General features: G+C 35.5%; 1 protein-coding gene across 1 annotated transcript in view; it reads right to left on the bottom strand.

The window, feature by feature from the left end:
- Positions 1 to 338: 338 nt before the first annotated feature.
- Positions 339 to 14,514, bottom strand: part of grm7 (glutamate metabotropic receptor 7) — a 237,310-nt gene continuing 223,134 nt past the window's right edge. The window contains exon 10 of the mRNA XM_088636642.1: positions 339 to 1,601. Within this exon, the coding sequence (XP_088492768.1) occupies positions 1,552 to 1,601 (50 nt within the window). The 3' untranslated portion in view covers positions 339 to 1,551. The remainder of the gene's footprint in view (positions 1,602 to 14,514) is intronic.

Below are 14,514 nucleotides of genomic sequence, written 5' to 3'. Positions count from 1 at the left end.
CATCCATTTCATTCTTTGTTAAAAACATATTCTTTGATTTAGGGATTAGAGAAGATATTCAGTCCCATATCACCATAAAATACTTTCAGGTTTCATAATGTATTATAGGTTATCCATGTATATCCTGTGTTTGAGTCAAACTTGTGATATACAGTATATCCAACATTCAGGGTATGTATCCTGTATGAAGTGTAACTCAGATTTAATAATCTCTTTTACCAAGGATGGGGCACTGTCTATAGATTATTATAATGACAATAACTGTGTGCCTTAGCTCAGTTTACTGTCAATAGTGTGTAAACAAAACATTAAAAAAATTAAAAAGTACAGCACTTCACTTTGCAGGGAATAAAAAAGATAACCAAATGGTTTTTATTTCATGTTGATACATTCTTGGACAATACCACGGTATACTTGCATGAGTGGCAAAACTTAAATGTCTTCCACAATATTGGCACGTAAGCAGCAAGGGCAACATAAATATACTTAGTACAAACAGTATAAAACATACATGCTTTTTTAATAAGTCCTTTTCACAATTTTTCATAGTTGCGGGGCAATAAGAAACTCCAAGACAAATTAAAGCCATATTCCCCCTTTGTAAAAACATCCGAGAAATTATACATAAGAAGAAAATAAGGATCAAAAAGCTATCCAGAGCAGGCTGATATTACAGCCTTGTGGTAAGTTCTTTTTTAAACATCAAAAATATCAGGCATGCACTAGCGACTTCTACGTGTACACCTCATTACATCTGTAATACCATCGATCACTGTAGTTAATCTAAAGCCAGTCAGACAAGGACTAGAGTTTTCTGATACTCACTCAAAACACAGTCGATGGTCAACGTACTCCAACAGTTTTTCAAACACAACTGTACAGAACAAATAGCTACAGAAGGAGAGAAAAAAATTAGAATGTGCATTACCAGGGGTTTAAATGGGGAAGCCCAAACCAAAGAAAGAAAAACAGGTAAAGAAATATACCGACACCTGTGAGAGAAGAATATGGCTTTAATCATGTGAGCATCGAAGAAGCAAAAAAAAAGTGAAAGTCCATACAACGAAGAATTACAAGTATGCAAAAAAAACTCACAAACCTTACAAGAATTTTGGAAAACTTGCAGTTTGGAAGTACATGTAAAGACAAAAACAGCCCCTCTGTTGTCCCTCTTGCTGTGATGCACCTTAAGATCACTAAGTGGGTAGAGAAACTATTTATGTGAGAAACAGAGAAGGCCCGAGCCTGAAGCATCCTTGTAGTGCCAGTGGGTCTCCTCGTTAATCCAAGAGGTTTTATTTTAGTCTGTTTTTGTTGATTTAAATATATATATATTTTCTTTTTTTAAAACAAGGAAAGTTGTCTTTTTTTTTTGTTACGAAACCGTTAAAGTGTTTTCTTCCTCCACCATGGTAGTCCACCAATTTCATCTGGCCAATATCACTCCTCTCGTGGGCAGGCAGTACTGTGCGGGACAGGAAATAGCCTTTTGCCAAGGTGGCAGGAGACCAAGTATCCTCCCAGGTCACACCCTTCCCTTGCTGGGACCCTTTAGATGACAAGGTCATTGTAGCTGACATACTTTTTCTTTGCAGCAGGACCTGGGAAAAAAAACAATATAAAAGACAGTGAGATTGCCAAGACATTAGATAATGAGTCATGTTAAGGTATAGTACGTCTGTCAAATTACTCATACTTTTTCCAGTACTTTTCTGAGTTGCATATTTGCCCTGTATACAGTATTTTCAAGATAACTATAGATGCTATAGAATGGAATAAGCACAGATCTGAATTTCAGTTCATTAAAAAATTTCATAAAGTGTCTCAGACTCAGTTTATGAATGATTGTTTTACCAATTTGTTTCCATGTAGCTAAGGGACTCAAGTGTCCCAAATGGAATTATACTTTGCTTTAGAAATATTTGAGTTTAGGCTATTTACAGTACATGCAGTACTAATGGCATCTGTAGCTACAGTACAGCACATGAAATTAAGATTTGTGAAATTGCTACTGTATGTGCACTTTTACTCTGAAGCTGAATGTAGGATGATACAAAATATCCTACTATATCAAAGAACACTATAAAGATAAAGATACATTTCTAAAATGAAAAAATAGTATTAGTCATGAAAAGGAAAACTGTTGGCATTTTATAAGACCATGTTATTTAGTTGACCTTATTGAAAAGAAATATTATACAGTACCTGTACATATTTTGTTTTTGAACGATAGGACATTTGTAAACAGTATCGCGCCACTTCTTTGTTGAAGGTTATCAAGAATGATCAAAAGAACATCTCCTTTTACCATCACAAGCATACATTCTCATACAAAGAAATACTGCAGCACCTAGTAGTTTTGAACAGCAAGTATAAGAAATAATGCTGTAAGATTTAACCCAGAGATCTGTGGTACCCACTCAAGTAGCTGAACAAGGTACTTGAAAAGCTGAACTTTTGGAAGAGGGGAGCAAAATTCACTGAATCTACAGAAAAATGGTGTAGAACTACTGTAGGCACAAGCCACAGAAAAGATGTAAACGGTCAACTATCAAATGCTTATCAGTGCAGTCTCTCTCAGCAATATTTTGTTTTTTCTGTTTTTTCTTCTATTTAGTTAAATGGAAATGACACACCTGCAGATGAATCAAGGATCTACAGTATATGAAACCACAAACCTTAGATTAATCTCTGGTTATTGGGTAAATTACAGTATGTCCCACTTTTTTTACTGGAACAAATCAAACAATGTGACACAGAATGGGTTAAAGTGATTGAAATACTTGAGGTCTGTTTGGAAGGTTTTTCAAATCAAAGTTAGATAATATTGATCTACTGTAGCTGCATACATTTCAATGCATAGAACCTCCCGGTGAACTAAGGCTGTGAGTTTAGGGGATTGACATATCCCATACCTGTATCTCTTCTTTGTATGCTTTAAAAGCAATGCGGTTGAACAAAAATGTTTTATCTAGATTACAGGACTCACACATATCCCTCTTATCTAAACATGATAAGAGCTTCCCACTTGCAATGCCTGAAGGAAAAACACTGTTGATCCTTCACATGAAAAAAAATACACAACACAATGATATGATGGAATTCAGTTTCTAACTAGTAATTTTTAAGGACCTTCCACAGATAGAATAAGCCCCAAACTGGGATTTATTTAATTCAAGAAGGTTTACAAGTATCATTGTGCTCTAGTCAGCATTCTCTGAGTCTTTCAGCAGAACGTCTGCTACTAAATAGGACAATGCAGACGATAGCAGAAATGACAGTAAGGGCCAAAGGTCACTTATAATGTTAGGTATAATGATAGATTAAAAAAAAGGATCATCACAACATTTACAACTTTCTGAAACTAAACAAGCAGCATTCAGTGTAGCTGAATGTGTAGCATACTTGCAGTTATTTTGCATCCTATGTAGAAGAAAAATATGTTAATGAGAAGAGCTACAATAGACTTATGTTAATATTTTGTGAGAAATTGATTGATTGTGTTTTTTGACAGTATTCTGAATAAAGTGCAGTAGTGATTTGTTATTAGCCTTATCTGAATAGCCTACTACACTACTTTAGCCTGTGTGCTGTTGAGCAGAAACAAATGAGTATTAGGGCCATGTTTTATGTCTCAGCCTGTCTCAATGGGATCACAGCCTGAGCAATGAACGAAAATACATATTTCTCTTCCCTTAGCTAATTAAAATGCAGCTGTTATTCTAAAGAACATAAATGTTATTTAAACCAGGATACCTGACTTTAATATTCATAATTATGATCTCAGTGATCTGGGGACACCATAAATACCATAGTTGTTTATAATTAGAAATAGGAACTCATTTCAATAAAGTATTAAGCACAAGTGACATTGAGAGATGCCAGCAACTGCAGGATGCATAATAATTATAACAGTTTCATTATTGAAGGGGTGGCATGGCTTCACTGGGTTTACACATTTCTGATGTCCTCAGTCTGAACTATTTCAGCCTTCCATTTTTGAGTTCAAGTCACTACCCACTCCTCCACAATGCTGACCATATTACAAGACGAATTAAAAAACACAGGTAGTATCAGCATTTAAGCACATGAAATGGAAAGGCTGTTTTGACCCGAAATATCTTTGCAGACTCTTTTCCTTCCTCTTACTGCAATTTCCAGTTTCAAGTTTAGGGGACAGCATTTTACCACCTTTTCAATGTTTTCTACCTGTGTCTGTGTAAGATGTAAAATACTGCACTCTCAAAAGTTCTGTAAAACTGTCTCAATTGCGTTACAATTGCCTGAGATCTTAAATATTTAAATATTCGATAAGCCTATCCCATTTTTCCAACTTAGGCACAAAGATGAGTCTCCAAAATCTTTGCAAAATTATTAGTAAAAACTAATGCACTAATATCATTATGCATGATTTGTATGTCTCCTGTTATTACTGTACTAACTAATCCTGTAGTCCATCAGGCCTTAACTGTTTTACTAATATCTACTGAGTAGCAACAAAGTTTTTGAAACTGGAACTTTTACATATTTACAACATCACAAATTGTACTTTAGTATAAGCAAGGAAAAAAATGTGCAGAGAACATGAAAATATCACTTTTCCTAAATTTCACTTCTGTCCTAAAACACAGCCATGCCATCAAACATCCTCTATGTTTTCTATACTAACCCTAACCCTAGCTAAGGGTTTGGGTAGTTAGGGTTAGGGTTCAGATTTTCTTCAATGCAACTTAACACTCATTTAAGCAGAAAATATAACCAAGAGCATCATAATATTAGTGTGAAAGGCCTTAGCAGCCTTCCCACACCAAACAAAATGCGGTACAATTTCAATTTTTGACAAGAATTCAGTTATTGGAAATTTTGTGTGGAATCGTACTCTCCATTTGCATGGTATGAGTGTTAAATAGGTTAAGAGTCTGGAAAACCCAATAAATTGGAGCTACTACTGTTAAAATGCCAGTGCATTCAATGCCAAATGCAAGAGATTAAGACTTTTAACCACTTTCTTTCAAACTCTTGCTTTTCGGGGATTTAGACAACATCCCCATTTAGGGCAATGCAGTATAAAGAGCCATACAATACAGTAGAACCCAACTAAAACAACTGAGGATGTGAAAACCCACTTAGAAATTACAATTTTAAATGTTTGTTCTTTTAAATGTTCACATACTGTAGGTACAGTACAAGTCTGTGTACACTTAAAATACAGCATTTCATTTAGCAGTTGGAACTGTCCTGGAAGGTCACAGGCAATGTGGCAAAGATATTTTAAATTTCTTTCCCTTTTCACTAACTTTCTTTAAGGTAATTTCAGCAAAATACCTGTGCAAATTGAGCCTTCCCTGCACACAAGGAAAAAACATATAATGATGCCATGAAGCTTAAATTAAACATGAATTGCTTACCATCCTCCCTCAAATATATTCCACAAAGGTAAATGATGGAAGACCCACAGTAGCCAGATTGTAATCAAATGATCAACTACCCATTACCACACACTCTAACAGTAACTGACCAGCAGCATTACAGAACACAGTGCTTTAGAATCGTCTTACTCCTCAACTGAGTTTGTACTCATATACAATTTAAGCCTAAGCATACCCTCTCTGCTGAATGTTTATATCAGTCAAATTCTAAAATTTCTCAGGAAAGCCTTTGAACTTACTGTAATCAATTACAACAGGTTTGCTTTAGCCTGGGCTGACTTACTTTGGTGTGTTTCATTTTCCTTTAGCTTCACAGGAAACCCACTTTGCAGTCTCTAGCCTCTGAGATTGCATCAGCAAGAAAAACAGAAATGATTGATGCTTAACAGATGATCTTCAGCATTTCCAGAGCAGACAGGAAAGTAAAAAAGTTAATGAAGAAAGAAATTGAAAAGTAGCTGTATCTTTTTCTTCTGTTCTGTGCTTTAAATGCCCTGAAATTCACTGGAACCAGATTCAAAAAGGAGCAATTCATTAATAATATGATTTATTATTATTGGGTTGATGCTTTTATCTAAGCTATTTATATTTGTAATCATTTGTATATGTGGGCATTTTATCTGAACAAAATACAGTACCCTTTTGAAGGATCCGAAAACAATGCTTGCCAAAGATACAGTATAAACCGTGAGTCTCTATTTCTGAGTTCTGAACCCACTCCTACAGAATGCTGACTATGTACAATACAAGACTTACTGAAACACAGGTAGTCTCAGCACTTTAAGCACATGCTTTGACCTAAAATATATTTACAGACTTTCTCCTAATGCATGTGTCATATTTTTTTACAGTTTTCTGAAGTGGAGTGTCTGCTATTCTGAAAAGAATCATTAAAACGAGTGATTTAAAATCCTTAAAGTAAATGTCACTGTGTGAAGGGACCATTAGTAATTTATTTGTTATGTGTTTTATATGTTAGCGATAAATGTCACTAAAAGGGTAGGAAAATGTTATACTAAACAATCTAAGATATTCTGTATTCAATAATATTTATTTTCTTCAAAAAAGCCATTACCATACATTTTCTAGCACTGAAATAGTGGAATGTTAATTAAAGGTTGTGATACATTGATGGAACTACAAAATAAATTGATAACAGTTTTAGAATTTAATATAACGTGCTGCCATTTTGGTAAAATGTGGTTAATGGAATTATGACCTACTGTAGCCCCAATATAGAAAGATGTCTTACAGGCTACTCACATAATCCACCACATATTTCAGTATTCAGTATGGTCATATAATAATGCACTTTGACTTCCAGCTTCATGTCAGTCACATATCTGGCTTTACGTGGTATTTGTTAATGGGGTGTTACTAAATTCCTTGGGTCATCTCAACTGCCTCAGATCTACATATTCCACTGGACATGAGTACAGATAACAAAATAAAAGCCAATGTGATTTGGGAAATGGCAGCAAAAATCACCTGTAAAAGATTACCTTTGTTGCAGATCTAATTGTATTTCTCAGCCAGTATGAGACACAAAATGGCCACTTTCACATTTTGTTGCTAATGTTCAAAAGGCCATTATCTGTTCTGCAAAGCTACACCCACATCCTTAAAGTAACACATTAAGAAATAAATATCTTAATGGGTCTTTTTCTTTGATTTAATTGACCAGAGACTACTGCACAACTTTTTAATATGGCACTAGGTCTTTAGCACTGCAGTATCCATATACTGTACAGTAAGAAAATAGTCTTAAGTTTATAGTAAAATATTATTTAAGTATAAGTATTTAAATAACGTGGAAATTTTGATAAACAGAGGTTCTAAAGTTTAAACATAAGATAAAAGTACTTTTGTCTTTTTGGTACTGAAATTATTATCTTAACTGTTTCTGCATAATGTGTTTGCATTAAGTTAATTGGTTGTTAAGGTTTTCGTTAAGGTTAAGGTTGTCTTGCTGCCATTTTTTGTTTTTTCCTTGGGGAATTCAAAAATCTGCAAAAATCTGAAATTCATTATTGCATTTTGGAGCTTCTAAAAATCTATAGATATATATAGTATCGTAATGCAACGGGGTTCAGGTGGGCACCCTTGCCGCATCAGGTCGGCCCCCCACCGTCGGGGGCTCGAACCCGGGACTCCCGCGTCACTCAACAGGGACCCAGCCCGGTGAGCTAAAGAGAGATCTCTCCACAGTCCAGGGGCTGTGGTCCTGCTATTACAGGGAAGGGCGGAGACGTCACCGCTCTGGTAAGCCGGCTCTTACACAGTGCCTGTCGGCCATATGCGTTACAGTATTAATGTTTCATTATTTCATTTAGAAGAATGAGCTACTCTAAATGGCTGAGTGAACCCTGATGATCACAGAACACAGTCTTCAATTGTAAATAATGAACAGCTTTACGCAAAGGGCTCTTACCAGTGATTTGTAAAGATATTTTAAAGATAATTCAATTTTCAATGAAGTCTGATTTTTGACAAATTGTAGTTAGAAGTCCAATGATTAACAGTGAACTCTCAAATCATAACATGACATTAACTGCTCTATTTGTATCTGTATTGACCACCAACAAAATTGGGTCCTCTAACTTCCTTTTAAACTAAGGTCTTCTGTTTGAGTTGAAAGAACCCCCAAAACGTCCCTGTTTCATCGACACCTATTACAATTATATTTTTTCCCCAGAGTCTGACATTAATGTCAGCCGCAGATTTTGCAGTAAAAACTGGGGAAAATATGGAAATCTTGCTATGGTGCCTTTAAAAAAAACAGAAATAAAAAGGGCGCTTATAAAAGCAGAATTTCTTTTTTACTTCTCAAATGAGTAAGTTTCATTTTCAGTAAAAAATCCTGAGCAACAAAAGAAACATTCCCCAGTTTTAGTCAACCAAAGTAATGCTTGCAATCACGTAAAGAGTAAACAACAATAAGTTTGCGTTTCAATGTATTTCAAAACCTTCAAGTCTATTTTATGGAACTTGTACCTTAATGAGTGGATATGACATAAGCATAAAGGTGACGATTACAAGTATATGTATGAAACATGCATGTATCGTGTATGCATGTTCTGAAGGTAATATACAGATAATTGCATGTATACTAATAGGGGATTCCATTCTTAGATGAAGCATAGCAAGTCTTTCCTGATTTAAAAGGCCTCTTAGTTTGGGGGTGAAATAATGACTAGCAAATCAATCCTTTAGAAACTGTGTATTCTCTCTTGAGGCCTGTAATCCCTCCGTACACTCCCCACCACTACAGGGCTCACACAGTGGGGCTTGAATTTCAGATTGCAAACCAACCATGCAGACAAAAGAGCTCGCTAATAAATGCCACTTCAAGAGATATTAATTAAAAACTGTCACAGAATGAAAAAGACGTCCACTGAGATATGTAAACCTCATACCATCTTTTTAGCACCTTGTTGTTTGTCTCATTCCCCTGTTTTTTTCCACATTTTAGAAGCAGTTCTGGACGAGGGGTTGTATAGTACGAGCTCCATGGTCTCATCCATACATTCATAAAAGCACGTGCAGATGAGGAATTTCATTTCCTCTGGCATTAACTGTTCAATTCCTTAAAGTCAATAAATCTTTCATAACCTCGGCAGGAATAAGAAAGTGATGTTTCCAGAGATATCCATATTTCATTTTGCCGGGAAGCTATGCAAAGTGGTAATTTAAGAGTAGACATTATGAGAGATTTCAGGACTAGGTGTCTGCCTTGAACACAAAGGTGGCTGTTTTTTAAAAAAAAAACACTATAATTTCTTGGGCCTTTAACATGTACAGTAATACATAAATGTTTATTATTTACCAGTCTGTCCAATAGTGAAACGAATGTTGAATATTGAATAATTGAGGTTTCGACTTCACATAAGCTAGAGTAGCACTGTTGATAATTAGCTACCAAACTTGTGGTTCACTTTTGAATTAGCAATGTTAGTTTTAGCCCTAGTGCACCATTTTCTCAGGCTGTACATATATAAACATGAATGGCAAACTGGCTGGCATCAGTTTCCACACCTGAATGACAACACAAAAAAAAAAAACATGTGAAACTCTTTCAAGAGGCATGTCTGGTGAAATGGAGATAATTTCATGGTAAATAGAATTCTGTAACCTTGCCAGCAAGAATTAGTTTCCATGAAATTCTGTATACATTACGTATGGCACACAACAGAGCTTATGACATGCTCCAGTAAATTGATATCAGCTGTACTTTTCCACATATCAGTGGAAGGGGGTACGTTAGATGTTAGGATAGGAATGTGAAGCCTTACTGCTACAGGTCTGCCTACTGTACTCACCTGAGTTTTGGCCCATATTGAACTATTCAAACAAGTATGACTGCTTAGATGGAACAAAAACTAGAAGATATCACAGTTAATAAGAGCTGAGTATGAAAGACCCATTCTATGGTCACTGTCCAGAGTGCTGAACTGATTGTCAATAATTCTTAAGTTGAACTTTGGCATTGCAAGAGATTACAGCAATGAACTACAGTAACTTAATTATAATTTTTAAAAAATCATTCATGTAGCATATTTATGGTATACTGCATTAAACAACTTAATTAAAACAAAAAATACCTTATTGTTATAATCTTTTAGAAATGTGTCATGCTTGATTGTGACCTTATTCTGCACATTCATTAATTAGTCTATACGAAGGTTTACAATGTCTACAAGGTATATTCTTCCATAGAACCAGTGCACTAACACACACTTATAACTGGAATACTGTCAGTTATTGAAATAAGGAAATGAAAAGAGTTTGATTTTTCATTAAGGGTCTTGGCTTTATGCTCAAAGAGCTGCTCCTGCTGTGGATAGTGACGTTGACAAAGCACAGTGGAAATAAATGGAGTAAAGGAAAACTGAAGACATATACTCTGTATAGATAAATGGACTTTTGACTAAACAGCAGAGACTAATATTTCTGGGAGTATTCTTCACAGCAGGGATTATATTAAAAATCAGTGGTGATTGCCTTATACAACCCTCCACTACCGTAACAGTTAAAAGGCCACACATTACGAAAACTCAAGTACAGCCTCCAGTGTGATGAAATAATAATAATAATAATTATAATAATTGCTTACACTTATATATTTATATATATATATATACACACTTATATAGCACTTTTCTGGACAGTCCACTCAAAGCACTTTACAGGTAATGGGGACTCCCCTCCACCACCACCAATGTGCAGCATCCACCTGGATGATGTGACGGCAGCCATAGTGCGCCAGAACGCTCACCACACATCAGCTATCAGTGGGGAGGAGAGCAGAGTGATGAAGCCAATTCATAGATGGGGATTAATAGGAGGCCATGATTGGTAAGGGCCAATGGGAAATTTGGCCAGGACGCCGGGGTTACACCCCTACTCTTTTCGAGAAACAGCCTGGGATTTTTAATGACCACAGAGAGTCAGGACCTATGTTTTATGTCTCATCCGAAGGACGACGCCAATTTACAGTATAGTGTCCCATACACTATACTGGGGCATTAGGACCCACATGGACCGAAGGGTGAGTACCCCCTGCTGGCTCCACTAACACCTCTTCCAGCATCAACCTTAGTTCCCAGGAGGTCTTGCATCCAGGTACTGACCAGGCTCACACCTGCTTAGCTTCAGTGGGTTGCCAGTTGTGAGCTGCAGGGTGGCTGCTGGATAATAATGTAAATAATGTAAAGAAGGGCTACACTTCAGCCTTTAAACAAGTAGTTTGATGGTTTATAATTCACCCCTTTTAATAGTGTTCCATAGATAAAAATCAACTAAAAACCACACAACTGAACAGTATTGTTCCACTTAAGAGCACTGATAGGCATTTTATTTTACCTCCATTGTGGATCACATTATGCTCTGCAGCTTAAATGTCTCAGTAATGCATTATAGCTTTTGAAAATGTGTCACTTAATAAATAAATATTTCAGAGATATAGCAAAAGGTGATGAAAAAAAAAACTGAAAGAGATGCTAATAAAAACTCATCCGAAATCAGGAAGCTGAAAATTTGAAAGCTTTTTTTTTAAAGGTGTATGTTATGAAACAGTTTGGTCACATAGCTCTGCATGGAAATATGCTAAAAGCTAAAGGTGCACATCTTGGACACAAAACACATATGTAAAAATTTATTTGCATGATGTTTTTATCAAGAGCAACTTATATATTTACCTGTGTATACAGCTGATAATATATGACTGAAATACCTTTTTGAAGGGAAGAACAGCAATGTCCCACCTGCAATTTGAACCCACAAACCTTACTATTGATCCACACTGCTGCCATATATTTTAATCTGTAATCCTAGTGATAAAATAAACCACCCACTGGGGCCACACAGAAACAAAGAGGCCATGTATAAGTTCTGTCATATTTAATACTATTCACATACTTATTTATACTAAACAGAAAAGCACAACATCACATAACTTAATATGCATTTCCTATTTTGCCCATGTTTCTGTTTTATTATGCTGTGTGTTGTGATGGCTGGAGTATAATGGCTACCACATGTCATACGTAGGGAGAGGGTTACGATTTTTGTGGTTGTTGTTACCAGTCAAACAATGTACTGTACCTTGTAATGTATCCCATCAAATTCTACACTGACACTGGGGATAAATATACCTAGTCTTTATTGTTCTTCTCTGTTTAAATTATCCAAAGGAGAACAAAACAATCTTGCCACAAAGAAGCACTCAGACATTATAGATGCTGAAAGGGACAACTACTTTATGACAGGATTGAAGGACGTACTAAATCTGTCACAATGTTTCCATTTCTTCCTTTAAACACATACTGTATTTCAATACCAGAATGATCTGGCATTTCTGTCTTATTTCTTGATTTGACACGATACTTGCCTTAACTAACCACCAGAAAGAAAAACCATCAGAAGTAATCAGTACTGAAGATTCACACTGTGAACATAAATACCACAGTATTAAACCAGATAATACTATCACTTTTGGGTAATATGCTTTAGTCTATGGACAATTAAAAATTGAATGTTTTCTGAGAGACATACAGCAGTTAAAAATGAAGGTCTATGTCAACTTAGAAAAACAAGTCGCATAGAAGAATCATGATGGGATGAATGAGCAGAGAACAATAAGAAATCATTATGAGGCACACATAATCCAGGATCTTTGATAGTGTGTCCTAAAGGAATATTCATGGTATTATTAGGTAATCCACCACATACAGGAAGTTCACAATAAATGCCACAGAAATTATTCAGAAGATACAGTATTCATTATGGGAAAAAATTAGTGGAAAAAAGTTTTCCCCCCAGGACCATGGGCCCAGGTGGTTTACAGTTCTGAGCTCCTGTTATTCATGGATTTATACTCTATTCTAAATTGGAAGGCTGACATATTCATTTCCCCAAGCTGTGCCAGAGTTATGAAGGGTGAACAATATATACAATCCTGTTATGGAGGGAAACTGAGACTTTAAAGCCCAGCTAGCTTCCTAGCATTCACGGATGAATTTGCAAACTACCCCTGCAAGCTGTAAGTGTCATGTGTGTAAGGGACAGAGATTTGAACCAAAATTGGATTCCATATTGAAATGTAGCTACACCTGTGCCCTCTACTGATGTTATCTTAAGACACAAATACTAGCATTGCTTTGAAACTCAATGAAGTCATATGGTTAGTTGCCATGAGTGGTTAACGTTCTGATGTCCTCTGGAGGCCCACATACAGTACAGTGTAAATCATAACTCAAGAGTGTCTCCTTTCATCTCTTAATTATAATTTGACCTGCATGGCACTTCATACTGTACTGTACATTGCTCATATCAAACTTAGGCTGCTCTCTCTGAACTAAAGCTGTAAAGTACTGTAAGTAGGACAAGTCTTGATTCCTGGCTAATAATACTTTAGAAATCTGTGATATTAGATTAACAGAGTGTTATTTGTGTGTTAAATAAATGATTAGTTACATGGTTATTAACAAAGTAAAATCATGTTCATACTGTGTATGTTGCATGGAAAGATAATTCCAAATTAAATCTGTGATTTTATAAATTTAGAAATTGAAATTAGCAAGCCCAAATCTGTATTTAAACTTTCTATACTTAAAATAACTTTGTCATATTGTGTCTTTTGTGTCACTGTGACTCTCAGAAAAACATAAATTAGGAAAATCTGACTTTGTAATATTAATGCAGTACATTTTCTGACATGGCACAAAAACAGTGTCCTTACAAATATGAATGATTACACTATATTATGATCATATTGTAAGAAAGACACATTGCCCAATCCTTAACTAATTCAGCTACAATAAGTGTGAGGTTTTTTCAAATGCACCAAACATTAATGGTGCTTTCCACACAACTTCAGAGCGACAGCAATTCATTTGAAAAGAAAGTTGTTTATGAAATGAGCAACAGAGCGTGGCTTAGCATTATCAGGCTGTCAGGTTTTTTTTGCAGCTAACCTCTTAAGCACTTCTATTACTAAAACATACAGTACATAGGGCTGACAGCTATTTAGGTAAAAATTAACCACTTGCAGGTTTACAACCTGCCTTTTATAAGGAAGACATGCCCTGCATTTTATTTTCAATTGTATGGTAAAGTACCTGTGATTTTACTGCAAAGAAATACAAACCTCAGCAGCTCTTTAAAGCCTTTTATTTCAAAGTATTGCCTGGACAACATATGAATGAGAATTTAGATAATTAAGTATGCATTCAATATTATCTTTCAGCAAAAAAATTATACAATTGAAGATAAGTTAAAGCTAAACTGTAATGTTCAATGTGTAATGGAAATTGTTGGGTTTTTTTTTTACGTTATTGTTTGAATTTTCCCTAGAATGTCAACTGACTTTATGTTTTGGAATAATTTGAATTGAATCACACTTTCCACATTAAGTGTAACAAAATATCAATTTATATAATACCTATGAAGCGGCATGATAAAATAATGAAATGCTGAAGAAAACAGCATTTTGGCAAATGGAACTGTTGAACGAGAGGAAACAGTTTAAACAAACCTCTGTATACTACACATATTGTTGTGTTTGATATTGCCTCCCCAGGTCTAC

The sequence above is a fragment of the Lepisosteus platostomus genome, chromosome 6 (genome assembly GCF_059453375.1).
Source record: "Lepisosteus platostomus isolate fLepPlt1 chromosome 6, fLepPlt1.hap1, whole genome shotgun sequence".
In the NCBI taxonomy this organism is placed as follows: domain Eukaryota; kingdom Metazoa; phylum Chordata; class Actinopteri; order Semionotiformes; family Lepisosteidae; genus Lepisosteus; species Lepisosteus platostomus.
This window is presented reverse-complemented; position numbering and strand designations above follow the sequence as displayed.